The sequence below is a fragment of the Entelurus aequoreus genome, linkage group LG01 (genome assembly GCF_033978785.1).
Source record: "Entelurus aequoreus isolate RoL-2023_Sb linkage group LG01, RoL_Eaeq_v1.1, whole genome shotgun sequence".
Taxonomy (NCBI): Eukaryota; Metazoa; Chordata; class Actinopteri; order Syngnathiformes; family Syngnathidae; genus Entelurus; species Entelurus aequoreus.
The window spans coordinates 45985479-46004189 of record NC_084731.1 but is presented as its reverse complement, the minus strand read 5'-3'; the positions used below and the strand labels follow the sequence as shown (position 1 = coordinate 46004189).

Here is an 18711-nt window from a genome sequence, read left to right as displayed (position 1 = left end):
ACGGGTTAGTGTTGCTGAAGATGAAGAAGGCACTTCCCTCTGGGATCGGCGTGATCTTCTCCTTCTTTACCAAATCGGAGATGGCCGGCCGAGGTCCTGTTGGGACTTCTGGGTCTTCCTCTTCTGCTGCAGTGTCGTCGTTGTCCTCCTCTTCGTCCTGGACGTATGTGCAAACTGCTTGACCTTTTGCTTTTGAATTTTAAAACTATTGTTTGATTGAAAGTCAGCATACCTTCTCATCTTTCTCATCCTTCTTGTCCCTGGAACAGAAACACACATCTTTATACTGTACAAATAAAAAATTCAATAATGCTAATGTATGTCTTTAGTTCTAATTTTGGACAGTACATAATGTTTAACTGCCAAAACATACGTTTTAAATTACATTTGGGGTTCCTCCTCCTTGAATTGATTTAACATGAAATATTTTCATTACTAAAATAACAGCTTAAAATTAGTTTGATGATACTACTAAGCATCTCTGTTGGTGCCATGAAGATGTTACATCACCTACTTTGTCTATCAAGGTGTAAAGGTAATGTACGCCCTTTTTTTTCATGTTTTATTTAAAAAAATCATTCAAGTTGTTCGCACAAACACTAAGCAGTTTAATGTAACCCATTTTGTTGCCTTACTGGACCAAAAATGAATCAAACTGTGGCCTTTAAAGCCGAGGAATGGTCCATTATTATGGTGTACCGTTACACCCCGAGTGGTTTATCATACATGTGGTCCAGCCAGGACACCTTCAATTTTGTTCTAGCACAAGCATATATGCTAAATCTTTATGTCAATGTTTATTTTACGACCCAGATTAGTTTTGTTGGCTTCTTTAGCTTCGAAACATGTCTTTTTTCTGCAAAACGAGCATGCTGGCCACTCTGATTTGTATGTGTTCACAATAAAAATCAGACAGATAAGGGACGATAGAAGTAATTATGATAAATCCAGTAATAATAAAAAATAGCTTCTATTATAAAAACATTTAAAAAAACGCTCCAATGAGGCAAGATTACTCATACTGTGCTGTTGATGGGTTTGGGTGAGCAAGCGCGCTTTTTTTCCTGTTGTGAACTTCCCCTGAGTTCATTGTAAACAAACATGGCGTTGACTGTGTGGGACTTGTTTACTGTTTCATTTGAAGACATGTGTGCTATTTGCACCAAATATTTTGCAAATATTCCACGAAGAGGGAAAAAAAACACTGAGCTTCAACACATCAAACCTTATCAGCCATCTGAAACGCAAGCGTTTCTGCGAATTTGTTTTGAAAGCTAAAGAAGCTGCCGCAAAGCCAGTCGCAAACAAAGGTGCGCCCAAATTACAGTTAAATATAGATATAAAAAGTTATTACTTATAGGTAGCAGCTTGAAAACAAAAATATCCTGCAACCCTAACAATTGTATTTTTTTGCAGTGGCCTAAATAGGATTTACATTTTACAAACATATGGGCAGCCCTGGAGCAAAAATGTAATACTCTCCCTTGTTTATGCTAGATGTAAAAACTTAAATATTTGACTGCAAAGTGTAAATAGTGATGCTTTACCCTTTTTTATCTGCTTCATCCGTGTTGAGAGACTCTGCATCTGCCAAGTTGTCCACAGCGATAGCCAAGAAGACATTCAGGAGGATATCTGAACAAAGTCGCTGATAAAGGAAACAAGTTGAGTCATTTCCTGTTTTATTAAAAAGTGTAATAGCCTGTAGATCACATAAACCCAGTTTTGATGAAAGTGTCTTTATTGACTGAGGATACAGTTTCCGCAGATGAAGAGGATGATGAAGTAAAAGCACACGATCATTCCCGAAGAGGAAGGACCTCCGTACGCCATGATCCCGTCGTACATCACAGCGTTCCAGTCTTCTCCGGTCAAGATCTGAGTTGGTAATCAATTAGTATTTTTACAGAATTTTCTGCAGTAGCAAGGCAGGATAAATAATTTGCATTAAAACTGTCTACAGTAAATGCTTTAAATAAAATTTGAATTAGAGCGAGGCTGCAAAAATCCTGATATAGAATGAGAGTCCTGTGTTTACAGCACAGTGGTTTGGGAATGACCGCTCTAAATACCTGAAAGACTGTAAGTAGAGCTTGAGGGAAGTTGTCAAAGGTGCTCCTCTTGGTTTGGGTCTCGTCAAAGTTGAACTTGCCACCAAACACCTGCATGCCCAGCAGGGAGAAGATGATGATGAAGAGGAAGAGCAGCAGCAGCAGGGAAGCGATGGACTTCATGGAGTTAAGGAGAGAAGCCACCAAGTTGCTGAGTGACTGCCAGTGACTGGGGACAAAAATAAAAAGATGGCAAAGTAGAGAGCATTTTATGATGAAGTGAACAACAACAAATGGCTAAAAAGCCATTGAAATCTTCAACTATTTATTTCAAACAATATGTACAGTGGAACCTCTGTTTTTTTTCAGCCCCACTTTTCGTATGATTCAGTGAAAACTTTCTCTACAAGTTTGCCCAGTTTTTGCATTCCATCTCGGTTATCACACGGCCAAACATTGCTAGTCAGTTTGCCATCATTCTGTGGAATCGAGTGCCTAAACTAACAATCCCACGAGTTGGTGACTCAGTCTCTGCTTTTGCGTACAAGTTATATATAAGCCCTTATACGGCCATAGAAAGTTGCGATTGCCAACACTTAAACAGTGCCACATTAAAACAGTGAGAAACATTGAATTTGCAGGAGACAGATGGCGGCGTGCCGGTAGGAGTCTTAAATTCTCACAAGTTGTGCATCAGGGAAGTAAGTGTACAACAACATAAGCAGCATAACAACGGTAACAATTAGCATGAGCAACATAAACTGTTTTGCCACACTTAACAATAGTCCGTAACATGTAGCAATCTTCCAGCACTGTCTGCAGAGCAGGCTGGTATTTATAGAAGTCTGTTTGACTACTAGGAACAGGTGTGCTCAAATGACCAATTAGGGAGAGGTGAGGAAAACAGTGCTCAAAGAGCACGACGTGGACCACAAATTAGAGCGCTGGCCAGGAAACAAATACTAAGGAAAATACAAGTGTATGTCAGACCTGAAGTGCCAGGTAATGACAGATTTATTTCACACTGAATTCAAGAAAGAACTTGTAGCAAAGTATGAAGGTACAATCCCCTCTATCCCAACAAACATTTTTTCGGTTTTCGTGCGATTTGGGCTTCATCTGACCTTTTGAAACTGATTATTAACAAAGACCAGAGGTACCACCGTATTTCCATAGATTACTATATATAGTACAATCACTGTATTCATATATATTAGATACAGTAGACATACAGTACAGGCCAAAAGTTAGGACGCACCTTCTCCTCATTCAATGCGCTCTCTTTATTTTCATGACTATTTACATTGTAGATTGCCACTGAAGGCATCAAAACTATGAATGAACACATGTGGAGTTATGTACTTAACAAAAAAAGGTGAAATAACTGAAAACATATTTTATATTCTAGTTTTTTTCAAAATAGCCACCCTTTGCTCTGTTTACTGCTTTGCACACTCTTGGCATTCTCTCGATGGGCTTCAAGCACACCTGTGAAGTGAAAAGTTCAGCTGACTACCTCTTGAAGCTCATCGAGAGAATGCCAAGAATGTGCGAAAAAGTAATCAGAGTAAAGGTTGGCTATTTTGAAGACACTAGAATATAAAACATGTTTTCAGTTATTTCACCTTTTTTTGTTAAGTACATAACTCCACATGTGTTCATTCATAGTTTTGATGCCTTCAGTGACAATCTACAATGTAAATAGCAGTGTTGTTTTTGACAACCATCTTACATTTAGTCTTAGTCTTTTGGACTAAAATGCTTATTAGTTTTAGTCACATTTTAGTCACTTTTATGTGTGACAGTTTTAGTCCAGTTTTAGTCGACGAAAACTCAAAAGGGTTTTAGTCTAGTTTTAGTCGATGAAAAGTCAAAAAGGTTTTAGTCTAGTTTTAGTCCAAAAAAAAAGAATAAAAAGTATAAGTATATAAGTATAGTCTTTTAACAAATTAATTTAGGTCAATAAGTATTGGAGATTGCTGTTGGGCAGTGTTCTGTGATCCAAGGATTGTGTATTACACACAGATAAAGTGGTAACAGTGGAATCAAAGTTCATTACTCCAAAAAACTAAAACATTCTACTTCAGCAATTGTGGCTTTATTTCTCAGAATTTGTTAAAGTACAATGAACATAAACATGCCCAAAATATGAGTGATGGATGAGAAACACATATGCTCAACTTGGCCCTGCCTGCCAGGGCAATTACAACAGATATCATACAACCCCACTCTCTTTAATTTGTGCAAACCATGTAATAAAATAATCAATTAATTCCTGATTCCTTAATGGGGCTGCACAACGTCACTTGTGGCTTTTAGGCTAAAGCTAGCAGACTCTACATATAACAGTAACTCGACCTGTTTAACATATCAAGTTACGTGCTGACAGAACGTACTCACAAAGTGATAACCACACCGTCACTGAATGTAAACACGGCTAAACATGCTGCTAAAGTAACACACACATAATGAATTGACGTTAGCGTAACAAAAGCTAACTTTAGCCTTAAGTTAGCAGCCCATTTGCGCCAGGAGTATGTGGAAAACGTACTAATGTATTAGCTTACTATGACATTTATCGATTATGTTAACAGCATTTGTAACTTACCTTCGAAAAAATATCCTTGTGGCGAGCCTTAAGGTTGGTCGTATTTTTTCCGCATATTTTGTGGCCACATTTGTCACCGTCTTCCTTCACAATACACTCTGTTTTATTATCTGCTGGGTTATATTTAAAATACACCCATATGTCATCTCTACGTTTGCGACCACCGAGCCCGTGTTGAAACTGCCGCCGCCATCACGATCCATTGCCTGATGAGTAACAACAGTTTGACGTGTTGAGCACGTTGTGCGCTGCACGCCAGTTGGTGGGCGTGGTTTTAATTGACACACATAGTGATGGGTTGATGAGGCGTCATGAAGCGTTTCGACACATTGCAAAACTGTATTGATACCGTGTCGATACTGTGTCACTAAATACTGACATCTGCTGGACATTAAAAATCCCTACAGGGAACATATGGACCGACTCAACTGACACTGATTTTATGACCTATTATATACAATAATATAAACCAAGTCATTGTATTTCATTTAGGATTATTTCATATCTTCATTTAAATAAAAATATATTTTTATCTTTTTTAGATACAGTCAATAAATAATGTCAACATGTATCGTGACTACGATGGTAGAAAGTGGGGATTGAACCCCAATAACCAGCAACCCTCCGATTGCTGGCACGGCCACTCTACCAACTTTGCCACGCCATCATTCCTGTAACTTTCTCTAGTAACAGCATTCCATGATTAATATCAATAAATCAACATTAATAATAAATGACAGAAAAATAAGCACACGTATGACTGAGGAGTCATAGTGTAACTTTGTGTGGTGCTTGAGTTGTCCGACTTTTTGTGTGGCCATAAACGCACCAGTGGCTTAGTGGTATGCGTGTTGTTGACGAACACCGTTAGGGCCGCTTGTTGTCACTGTCACTCAAAGTTGCATTTCAAAATTACACAGAATAAATGTGCTTATTTTGTTTAGAATTCAGATGGGTTTGATTTGGTGCACGGCATATATTTGCTGTGCGGCGCACAGTGTGCGCAGAGGACGCTTGAGCAGTGTGCAATTGCGCAGGCGCGCACCTTAGAGGGAACGTTGCTCACAGGGCACAGAGGAGGCGTCAGTGCGATACAGTTCGCGTATCGGTCACGTGACCAAAGCAGCTCATGATCGGTCACGTGACTTTCTAAAAGCGGTACGCGCACCGACATAGGGTATCGCTCTATGAGCTCGACGCATGCGCCGATGCATCTGTGTTGCCGGACCCATCACACACAATAAACAGAAATGTCATGCATTTTAAACGTCTGACAGATTACCCACTAACATTTTCGTCCGTTCTCGTCTCGTCAACGAAAACTCACACACGTCTCGTCATGTTTTCGTCATCAGAGAGACATGTTTATCTCGTCACCGTCTCGTTATAGTCATGAAAAAAAGTGGCATCAACGAAATTATTTCGTCATCGTCATCGTTGACGAAAACAACACTGGTAAATAGTCATGAAAATAGAGAAAACACATTGAATGAGAAGGTGTGTCCAAACATTTGGCCTGTACTGTAGATTTTGCCTTTGCCTGCTGTTTACATCACAGGGATATTTTTACACAGTGGTAAATTACCCATTTGGTTGTATCAACAATTATCAGTCAGTCTGAGGGGTGTTGACATACACTGTAAACGATTCCCACAGTAGAAAATGACTGGATTGATGTCATGGTCATACCGTGTGACTTTGAAAATCCTCAGCAAGCGCACACAGCGGAACACGGAGATCCCGAGGGGCGACATGATCTCCAGCTCCACCAGGATGGTCTCTGTGATTCCTCCGCACACCACAAAGCAGTCGAAGCGGTTGAAGAGCGACACAAAGTAGGCCTGCAGGCCCAGACTGTACATCTTCACCAACATCTCGCAAGTGAACAGAGCTAAGAGCACCTTGTTGGCCACATCTGGAAGAAAGGAAACCACACATGTAGCTGAACGGTGCAGAAAGACGGCTGCGACGTTGTCCATACCCTGCACTTGCGTCAGCCACATGGGTTGGTTGTAGTGTTCTGACGATATGGTAAGAGTGTTGAGAAAAACCAAGATGATGACCAGCCAGTAGAAAGGCACCGATTTGACAGCCAACCGGCACTTTCTGCGGCAGAACCTGTTCCAGCGACGCCAGCGCCGACTGCACGAGGGGATGTAAAGAGGTCTGACTTAGAATACATGCTTCTTAGTTGTTTTTTTATGTCTTTTTGTAGCATTAGCATGCTATAGAAATTCATACTGGAAAATACTGATACTGTTTGATGAAAAGAATACATTAAAATACATTCTAGTGTGCTAGGGATGAGTACTGAATTCGGTACTTTTATTAGTATGAACAAATTCCAATCGTTCTACGGAGTACTGACTTACATAAAATCAAACGGTACCAAATTTCGATAGCTTTGTTGCAAGTGACGTGACGTTTGGTTTCAGATTCTAAACTGGCTCAAGAACTTGGCAAACAAACAAGCGTATTCATAGTGGACTGCCTCTAGGTAATGTTGCAGTTGTCTATGCCAACAAAGCAAGCATGCCTGATAGAAAGCACTTAAAAAATAAGGCTCCCCTTTTCCAAATACGCCAGCTCCTTGCTAATTTATAAGGGGTATGCCATATTCATGTTACTGATTAGCATTAGCAATTTTACCTGGCGACGCCTCTAAATTTGGTAATCAAAATTACAACTAAAATGCATGTTACAATCAAACAGCTATTGTGTAATAAGTTCAATACTTAAAGGCCTACTGAAACCTACTACTACCGACCACGCAGTCTGATAGTTTATATATCAATGATGAAATCTTAACATTGCAACACATGCCAATACGGCCGGGTTAACTTATAAAGTGACTTTTAAAACTTCCCGGGAAATATCCGGCTGAAACGTCGCGGTATGATGACGTATGCGCGTGACGAAGTCAGAGTAACGGAAGTTATGGTACCCGTAGAATCCTATACAAAAAGCTCTGTTTTCATTTCATAATTCCACAGTATTTTGGACATCTTTTGCAATTTGTTTAATGAACAATGAAGGCTGCAAAGAAGACAGTTGTAGGTGGGATCGGTGTATTAGCAGCGGACTACAGCAACACATCCAGGAGGACTTTGTTGGAGCGCTAGCCGCGCTAGCCGCCGACCTCACCTTGACTTCCTACGTCTCCGGGCCGCCAAACGCATCGGGTGAAGTCCTTCGTCCTTCTGCCGATCGCTGGAACGCAGGTGAGCACGGGTGTTGATGAGTAGATGAGGGCTGGCTGGCGTAGGTGGAGAGCTAATGTTTTTAGCATAGCTCTGTGAGGTCCCGTTGCTAAGTTGCTAAGTTAGCTTCAATGGCGTCGTTAGCACAGCATTGTTAACCTTCGCCAGCCTGGAAAGCATTAACCGTGTATTTACATGTCCAAGGTTTAATAGTATTGTTGATTTTCTATCTATCCTTCCTTCTATCCTTTATTTTTTTGTTTCTATATGCAGTTAAAGCACGATGCTATCACGTTAGCTCGTAGCTAAAGCATTTCGCCGATGTATTGTCGTGGAGATAAAAGGCACTGAATGTCCATTTTGCGTTCTCGACTCTCATTTTCAAGAGGATATAGTATCCGAGGTGGTTTAAAATACAAATCCGTGATCCACAATAAAAAAAGGAGAGTGTGGAATCCAATGAGCCAGCTTGTACCTAAGTTACGGTCAGAGCGAAAAAAGATACGTCCATCACTGTCTCTCAAGTCCTTCACTGTAACGTTCCTCATCTACGAATCTTTCATCCTCGCTCAAATTAATGGGGTAATCATCACTTTCTCGGTCCGAATCTCTCTCGCTCCATTGTAAACAATGGGGAATTGTGAGGAATACTAACTCCTGTGACGTCACGCTACTTCCGGTACAGGCAAGGCTTTTTTTTATCAGCGAGCAAAAGTTGCGAACTTTATCTTCGATTTTCTCTATTAAATCCTTTCAGCAAAAATATGGCAATATCGCGAAATGATCAAGTATGATACATAGAATGGATCTGCTATTCCCGTTTAAATAAATAAAAATCATTTCAGTAGGCCTTTAAAGTATAAACACTTTGTAGGGCTCAACCAAAGGATAAAACTAGCACATTCAATTTATTGGCAAAGACTACTTACTTCCTGACTATGGCAACACATCTAGGATAAACTGAAATGAATGCAGGCTCACAAATGAGACTCAGAAGTGTAAGAAAACAAGACATAAACATTGTAAAGCACAGTTATCATTATTAGCTTACTGTTAAATGTAAAAAATATTTAAATTTTATTATTAAACAAATGAACATTTACTGAGACATGAACACACAAAAATACCGAAATTTGGTAACACTATCGATTCCCATGTACCGGGAATTGGTATCGTACTGGTTCAAAATGAAAAGGTACCCATCCCTAGATAGAGCTGACCAGACTGTGTGATTGGTCATGCAGAGACGCACAAATATACTGACCTGAACTTTGACTTTGAAATTTTTTGACTGAAAGAAAGAAGAATTTGTCAAAGTTTGCAAATGACAGTTTGAAAGAGGTTTAAGATGACTGTTTGTCTAAAAAAGGTCAAAGGAGAGAGTGGTTGCAAAAAGGAAAACTGTTATAAGGTAGAAAGGAGAAGTTGGTTGACTGAGGTGAGAATACAGAATAAAAGACTTGGGTACATGTTTGTATCAGTTGTGTACGATTAATCTGAACCAGAAAAGGGTGGAAATAAGTCAAAATCTGCACCTCGACTGTGTTGACTCTACTATTATTTTTCTGACAAACATGCTAACATGTCTTACAAAGCATTTTGAGCAGTATACATAGGGGGCTCCACAGATGTCATTTAGTTGTACAATTTTTTTTTAACATGACTAAAACTGTGTATGTTTGAAATAGGGATGTAACGATACAACATTTTCATATCGCGGTTATTGTCAACAAAATGATCACGGTTATCATTATTGTCATTGTATTGTTGAATGTGCCCAAAAATTACTAATACACACTTTTAACCAAGTTTTATTTAAAAATAAAATAAAAATACAATAAATATATAGCCGTACAAAATATTTACATACTATAATATTGTTTTGGCTACTTTAGAGCCATATTATTCTTATTTGGGTTTATAAATACAATATATTTATCTTCTTCTGTTTTAAGTTGTAAAAGTTTTAGTGTTTTTTAATGATAAAGAAAAAAAAAGTGTGCTTGGTGCCCTTTTTTTGCTGCAGTTGTTACATATACTGTAATATTATACATGGTAACTGGTATTTGTTATATATCGTATATATTATATAAAAATATAATATAATAATATAATATATCAGTATATATTATATACTGTATATCTAATATGTAAATATTACATATATGTTATATTTTATTTATATTGCTACTATCGTACATTTTTAGTCTACCTTATACCTGCATTATCCTTTCCGTCCTTACCCTTCCCATCCTTCGTAACTGAGCTACTGTGTGGAACAATTTCCCTTGTGGATCAATAAAGTTTGTCTAAGTCTAAGTCACGTCTGCTTTATGTGACGTCTCGTAAATTCACTTCCTGTTGTCACATTGCTTCGATTATCAAACTATTGCTCTGTCTAGGAGAGCACATCCTGCAGGTTTATTGTGCAAAATGTAATATCTTACTTGCTCAGACAGTAATGTGTTATAAATCTAGATTGGGGAATGTATTTTTAATGGAGAATGAAGTTAATGTCTCTTGTTAAGGTAGCCAGTGCTAGCTTGCTTCTCCAGTAAATGAGCAGTGTTACCAGTCCGTGTTATAATCCGTGTTATCAATCACGGTATTACGATAATTTTAATTTTAAATGGTAATACTAATCGTGGGAAGTTTTACCACGGTTTATCAATGTACCGTTTATCGTTACATCCCTAGTTGAAAATGAGGGTGTTGCAAAGCAGCGCACACGCTCACCACAGTGGTCCGCAGCATGGCGTCTTTTCATCCTCCACGTTTTGGTTCTCAGTGTTGACAGATTCCGTTTCGCTGGCTGGAACGCTCGCTGTGGACGTAAATAAAGGTGTTAAAAATAATTTTACAAAAATATAAACAGCTAATTTCAGATATGCTCAACGAATCCCAATGGCAGCAACAAAGCCAGAGTACAGGGGATCCTTCTATTACGACAAAGTGTTAATATTGTAAAAAAGTCAAACTTGGGTGTTGATTTAAGTAGTTTCGACTTATACTAAAACTCAACTTGCTTCTGACGCTGTCTTAAGAACGGAACTTGAACATAGACCAAGGATCTCCTATAGTTCATTCTAACAGGCTAATTGTGTCAATATATTAAAAAAAAGGATAATCATAAATTGCAAAATAAAGAAGAGTTAAAATATATGATTTATTAGTCATGAAGGACACAGACCATGAAGAAGAGAAGTGCATATGTCCTAATGCTGTCTCTGAAATGCTCCACTTAAAGTAGTGTGCAGTGTTGATTAGGTGTGTGAAGCATCTTGCAAGGCAGTGTGTGTACGTGTACGTGTGTAGTGTGTCGGCGCTCAGCTTATGTAGACGTGTTGCCTTTGATTCCCGAGTGGTGGCAAAGCTCTCAGCAAATAGTGCTGATTGCTGGAGGAGAGTATCTGGGTTTAGCCTTGTTTCCGACATTGGAGCTGTGAGCTCCTGCCTCTGAAATGGGACGGAGGAAGGAAATGGGGCAGGGTTCACTTTCAAATCATGTGTTTTTCTACTGAGTCTGATGCTTTTCAGGCGTAATGATAGACTCCTGTGTGTGAAAGGTAAACAAAAACTGTGGTGCAATGCTCAGACATGAGGGTTTAACACATTAATGAGGCATAATAAGATGTGATGAGGCATTATACAACACACACACAGACGCACTCATTGCTTGCTTTTATGCTTTCATTTTGGTTACGGCAGTCTGATATTGTATTTTGATATTAACGTCTGAACCTCTGTCAACTATCAATCAGTTACTTAAAGACGTGGGAGCTGTGATTTTGATCATTTTGTTTTTCTTCAGCTAACCTAGCTTAATGTTTCTGTTGAAAACATGAGTTTTGTAGCTAGCATGTAGCTAACAAAGCTATGCTAGTGTCGCTAACGTTTGTGTCCTCCTGTCCCATTATTTAATGTTACATTGTTGTATGTGATATATGGCATCTATTACGATGGACAAGTGCAGAGTTACAGTGTGTGAAAATAGGTTAAAGCACATTTAAGCGCTTCTTGGAGACACACAATTTGTCAGAGACAAAAACAGCTCATTAGCATTGAAGCTAATACACAAAACAACCATTCTTGTTCCTAAAAGGGGTTACAAAAAGCAAGGTTTCTCATTGTCATCCCATTGGGTTGAGGTTTTTATTTTATTTTTTTCTTGCCGTGATGTGGGATCTGAGCTGAGGATGTCGTTGTGGCTTGTGCAGCCCTTTGAGGCACTCGTGATTTAGGGCTATATAAGTAAACTTTGATTGACTGATTGATTGACTTTTAAATTACAGTATCAAGGCTAGATTTGGACTACACACTTCAAATACACAAATGATTCTTCCTTTGTCGTCCTACTTTTTCAAAAATGTAGAATAAATATAATACGGGGCTTTTGAAGAGTTGATGGAACTATAATTCAACACTTAAACACTAGGTAGACTCTTGAGATCCCAAATTCAGGGTTGCTGTTTTTGTGTCGCCAATCATCATCAATTTATGTACACTATGTAAGGTTTGCGCACATTAATTAATTAACTGATAATTCTGTGAAATTAATTAATTGTAGTTTAAAGCAATGGAGACAAATTATTTTCAGTCTCAGCTAGTTGGCCATGTAAAGAATGTGACCTCTGCGGAATCCTAATTCATCATAACTCAACATAATATTTGAAAACAAAACTAGTTACCAGGTGCAACAAAATATATATTAATAACGCGGTGATACAAATGTGCTTCGATTCCTTTTTAATTTCACGTCACACATCTGCGTGGCCACCGGCTGCTAGGAAACGTTAGTTGGATTCAGGCACAGCAGCCCCCATCGTCCAATGACTTCGGCCAGCTATGCCCGAAATACTAAGCTTGGGGCTAACCACTACTATTATATCTCAATGGCGGACATTTATCCATAAAATTATGAAGAAGCTTCTGATGGTGTTGAAATAGAAGCAACTGAAGGAAGACACTCCACTCCAAGGTAATGATGCATGTTATTAGCTCAGTGGCCTGGTGGGTAGAGTGTCTGCCCTGAGATCGGTATGTTGTGAGTTCAAACCCCAGCCGAGTCATACCAAAGACTATAAAAATGGGCCCCTTTACCTCCCTGCTTGGCACTCAGCATCAAGGGTTGGAATTGGGGGTTAAATCACCAAAAATGATTCCAGGGCGCGGCTGCTGCCCACTGCTCCCCTCACCTCCGAAGGGTGATGGGTCAAATGCAGAGAATAATTTTGCGACAATCATTGGTACTTTAACATTAACTTAATTAATTTAATTACACTACTTCCTAAAACAACTGTAGTTTTTTGTAGCACATTACATTTTATTGTTTGATTTTAAAAGGCATGTAACATATTATAATGGTGCTGTTTTGTGAGGGCCAAGCATCGATTAAATAGTTTTCAATTAATTTCAATGGGCTGATTTACTATATGAAGGTTTTGAGTTACGAGCTCCACCATAGAGCCATTAAAGCTAGTAAACTGAAGTACTATTGTAATCTTAAACTACCTGTTAATTTCTACACATTGATTTTGTAGGGAAACAGAGTATTCTCTACATTTTTATACAAAGCATTATGAGCCTCCCAGCGCATACTAGGATACACTGTGGCCAACTATGAGCATAGCAATCTAGTTTGACCCGCATATACAGTACATAAACAAACAAAATATGTGAACAAACTTTCACACAAAAGCACAACAAAGGAGGGAAAACCACAGGATTTACTGTACCATGAGTGTCGGATGACTGGCTGAACCACCCAAACCTTCCTTTCTTCTTCTCAGTAAGGTCAGCCAGAGTCAGCCCTTCATGTGCAATGCATGCAAGCCCATGCATTCAGACACAACGGCACAGCAGAGGGTCATGTTTGGGGAGGAGAATGGGCTGCTATCAAAATGGGGTCAGAGCAAACAAGCGGCACAGGACAACAACAGTATTCAAAAATATCAATATTCCAACAATGACAAAGAGCAGCAGGAGCCACACGGGGGCTGAGGAGAGCAGAAGATGGAAGTGGTGGTGGTAGGAGAGATAACGGACACGTGCTAATTGTTGAGACGCCCATGGGCGTAGGTGACCCTATATCAGGGGTCGGCAACCTTCACAATCAAGAAAGCCATTTTGTCCCTTCTTCCATGGAAGAACAACAGTCTGGACATACGACAGCTTTTAAAAGATTATTTTTTAAATTTTATTTTACAGGTGATCTATATTAATGGTTAGCTTACCACGGAGGTCACACAATCGAGACGATGACGTCTCTAATGACACACACACACACACACACACACACACACACACACACACACACACACACACACACACACACACACACACACACACACACACACACACACACACACACACACACACACACACACACACACACACACACACATTGGCTCCACCTCCCTTTTCCTGGCTTTCCATGCTCATCCAATTACCACACCTGTCAACCATCCTGTTTTACCCGGGAAACTCACATATTTTCCTGTTAGTTCTTGTATTTTAACTTTTATTAAAAAAAATAAGCAAATTATAAAATAACCACTGGGATTGCCGCAGCAACACAGTTTACGGCCCGTTTTTCAACGCAACCTTTAGCCCTGAAAATCCATCCATCCATCCAGTTTCTACCACTTGTCCCTTTCGGGATCCTTGGGGGTGCTGGAGCCTATTTTAGCTGCACACGGGCGGAAGGTCGGGTACACCCTGGACAAGTCGCCACCTCATCGCAGGGCCAACACAGATTCACAAATAACAACATTCACACTCACATTCACACACTAGGGCCAATTTAGTGTTGCCAATCAACCTATCCCCAGGTGCATGTCTGTGGAGGTGGGAGGAAGCCGGAGTACCCGGAGGGAACCCACGCAGTCACGGGGAGAACATGCAAACTCCACACAGAAAGATCCCGAGCCCAGGATTGAACCCAGGACCTTCGTATTATGAGGCCCACGTACTAAACAATTTTCTCTTAAATTACACAATGAGGCTTAAAGTGTATTTTTTCAGATTCCTCGACTAATAGAACTAAATAATCAATAGATTACTTGAGCACTAAAATAATTGATAGTGAAGCGGTAGTCAAATGTTATAATACTTATTTGCACCTATGTGTTTTGGTAGATACATTTTCCTTTTACTGTGAAATTACTAACTGTGCATTTCTTCTGTTGTAATTCATTCTTGACAGACACTTGACATATTTGCTTCCCTTATTTTACCCTTGTTTACGGAAAATTTACCTTATGTTCAGAAACAAATGTTGAAAGGTATGCCAATCACCTGTCAGGACACATTCACAACCTCACAGAAAATGAGACATTATAGATCTCTTTTCAAAAACACACATTTCCCTCACTCGTCGTCGTCGGCATCCTTCCGTCTCGGGAGACGATGGGGTGGATCCAAGTGACACTGGAGTGACCTCTCCAGTGGACCTCTCCATTGGATCTACATGGCATGGGCATGGAACTATGGAGGGCAAGCTATTGCTGCAGTGTTTAGCAAATCCCCACTGCAGAAATCCACGACAAAGATGCTGACGAGCCGCAGGTTGCCAACCCCCGTCCTTTACTAACATGCCACGCTACAAATGCATTTATATGTTAGTAAGTGGGCCTAAAACCACGATGACGAGAATGGAGCTGCCATGTTGAGCAGCTTTATCAGAATTTAGAGCCTTGATACGGCTGCAACACAAGGTTAAACAGGCTAACAGCAAGTGTGTGTAGTTTATGATTTAAAGTACAAACGTCAAATACAAGGTGAATCAGTTTGTGCTTCATGTGTGCTGCTTATATAAAGAGGATTTGGATTAAGACTTTTTTTTATACTGCTCAAGTAATATGCTTTTTTTCTCCCCCTTCTCAGCTGAACTCCAGCGGTGGTCACGATGTGCCCCACTTTCATCGCTGACATACATTCTTTGAACCTGAAGATTTTTTTTTTCTCTGGCATTAGTTTGAGAAGTATATGCTTAATGCAGAATGCGCTTACGGTTGCGTTTACACTCCTCTTCCGCCTCGTCCTCGTTGTCAGGGTCGATGTCTTCAGCCTGAGTGATCCAGTCCAGGTAACCTTTCAGGTCCTCCTCCAGCTGCTGCTTCTCACGCAGCTTCTGAAAGTCTCCACGAGCTTTGGCTTTCTCTCTCTCCTTGGAGAACTCTCTGGGTTAAGCGAAACCACAATGGGACAAAGCATGCAATCACATACGTACATATACACACCATAGCACATAAGTGAGCAAAATGGTGCTTACATACGGAGGACTGCACGACACACACATTTGCATACACAAATGGAAACAAATGAGTCACCTCCTTTGCAATGAATTATTACTATCAAGATTTGTTCGTCTAACAGCCAAGCAAGACATTTTGCATGATCTTTTCTACCAAGCAATCGCAAGCTTTTCAAGTGTTTCCCCTTCTTAGCCACTGGAGGGAGATGTACACCTTGGAAAGTGAGCCCAGGACTTTATTTTGCTTCTTCCAGCAGCAGTCTAGTGTATCCTGCATGCCAACATCCTCATCATCAAGAGGAGGCAATTTAGGTAGACAGATGGCTTCAAAAGTCATGCAACGTTAGCGTGGAATGTAAATGTATGGATTACATAAAGGTACTCCAACAGGAGCAGGAGATGGTAATGAGATGCACGTATACTATAATGAATATAGTAAAGGAAACAAATCATGCAAAACAGATGGCTGACTGCTGGTTTTGAACAAGATGCTCAAGATGGTGACAAGAGGCGATGATTTTGTTAACTTGGCTTTACTGGCTGAATTCATTCTACTGTAACAACGCCATCCTAAACTCAAAGTGCCGGCCGGGAAAGACAACTGGGATTTCAGCAAGCTTATGAGCGCAGAGGGAGAGGGGAGTGAAAAGCGAGGAATAAGATTAATTTTGCTCTCAGGAGGTTTGGATGGCTTGAATGCAGTGGGAGGAGGAGGAAACGCTCACTTTGCAGTTGCCAAAGAAAAGGACGTAATAGTGTGGCTGTGACGCCAGTGAGGGGTCAGAGACGAACACCGAAGGAATACATATATGGACAAAAGTATTGGGACACGACAAACTCTATGAAAACCCTTGTGACTTCAGAGGTAAACAATGTTGGACCTAACCATCTCTGTTTATTCCACACCACACATATCCATGCCTTGTTTTGAGCACTATAGGCATAGACACGGTTCTTCAACAAACTGTTAACGCAAAGTTGAAAGTACAGTAGACCCCAGCATTCTCCATCTTCAGCAATCGCTCCCAGGCAGAAATTTGATTTTTTTTCTCTACATTGAATGGTAATTTAAAAAAAATAGTAACTTCAATAGAAAGCAGTTCGCACTGTTATCTGCGGGGGAAAAATCCAGCACAGGCACTGTCTCACAAGTCAATGCACTCAATCCTTTCCAGCAGGAAGGTGCTTTGACAAGTTTTTTTGACATTTTTTAAAAAAGTCAATACTATATAGTAGGAGTTAGGGCTACAACGGTTAATCGATATATGATTATTACGATTAGAAAAAAGCTTTGATTATTATTGTGTTGCTTTGAATAATCGTTTAATGAGTGTAACTAATAAAAATTTATAAAATCCGGACCGCATAAAAGAAAGTAAAACAAGCTGAATAGAAGGTAAAAGATGATAACATAAGGTAAAAAGTAAATAGAAGGTAAACGTACTAACGTGTAAAAAAAAAGGTAAATAGAAGGTATAATAGGGTAAATAAAAGGTAAAATAAGTTTAATAGAAGGCAATTAAAGGTAAAAGAAGGAAAATAGATGGTAAAAGAAGACAAAACATTGTGAAAGATGGTCAAAGAAGGTAACTTGAAGGTCAAAGATGGTAAATAAAAGGTAAAAGAAGTTAAAGAAAATTAAATAATGTAAATACAATGTAAAAGAAGATAAATAAAATATAAAACAAGTTAAATAAGGTAAATAAAGGTAAAAAAAATGGGCATTTAAAGTTAAACAAAGTCAAAGACTTTCAAAAAAGGTAAAAAGAAGGTGAATAGAAGGAAATGAAGGTTATGGCAAGTACAAACATCTTTATTACTATTTTCTTAAAATACACATTGAGGCTAGGAAGTGTGTTTTATCCGATTACTCAATTACTCGAATAAACTAATCGATAGATTACTCGATTACTAAAATAACCGATAGTTTCAGCCCTACTTTGGTTGGCCAATTGATTGATTGAATAAATATTGGGTTGATATGAGGAATTATGATGTCACACCTATAAATCCGATAAAGTAAAAAAAATAGCTCTGATAACCAGTTAAAAAAGGTGAGCAAATCAAGCACTTCACCCTGAATATCATTGTAAACATGGCGTCGACTGTGTCGGACTTCTTCACTGTGTCAGAGGAAGACAGTTCACGTGCTATTTGCAGCAAATGTTCAGCAATCATTTTGCAAGTCTTTTTCTTGTTATTAATTTAATGAACAACCTGCATTAACACTGAAGGATTTACAATAGATTGCCAAGATACCGGTGGCGGTGGGGGCGTGGTTACATGACGTTGTCATATAAATTGCACAATTTGTTATAAGATTTTCTTTAAAAAGGCTCACAATATAAATACATGCATTTAAAAACAAATCTATGTTATTATTAATTAGTATTAACATATTTTATATTTTGATGTATCGTTTTGCTCTATTTTCAATAGTTTTTGCTTATTGTACAGTGTACTTTGTTGAGAATTTCTGATTTTGTCTTTATTAGAAACGACTAGCAATAAATCTGGCATTTTCCCCTGGTGTTATTATGGACTGTACTCGTGTTTAGAGACTAATTTTGGCCGTTGATGTCCCTGACTAAAAGCGAG

The 18711-nt window shown here is 39.2% G+C and overlaps 1 protein-coding gene across 7 annotated transcripts in view; it reads right to left on the bottom strand.

The window, feature by feature from the left end:
* Nucleotides 1–18711, bottom strand: part of cacna1da (calcium channel, voltage-dependent, L type, alpha 1D subunit, a) — a 253309-nt gene that overhangs the window by 74712 nt on the left and 159886 nt on the right. For 5 of the 7 annotated variants that reach the window (XM_062052679.1, XM_062052689.1, XM_062052698.1 and 2 more), the window contains exons 9-19: nt 15870–16039; nt 13595–13669; nt 10596–10683; nt 9124–9150; nt 6641–6801; nt 6349–6574; nt 2073–2280; nt 1758–1878; nt 1548–1635; nt 233–260; nt 3–157 (exon numbers count right to left, since the gene is read on the bottom strand). In XM_062052679.1, coding sequence (XP_061908663.1) covers nt 3–157; nt 233–260; nt 1548–1635; nt 1758–1878; nt 2073–2280; nt 6349–6574; nt 6641–6801; nt 9124–9150; nt 10596–10683; nt 13595–13669; nt 15870–16039 — 1347 coding nt within the window. The remainder of the gene's footprint in view (nt 1–2; nt 158–232; nt 261–1547; nt 1636–1757; nt 1879–2072; nt 2281–6348; nt 6575–6640; nt 6802–9123; nt 9151–10595; nt 10684–13594; nt 13670–15869; nt 16040–18711) is intronic. The other 2 variants (XM_062052725.1, XM_062052735.1) reach the window with 1 other exon arrangement.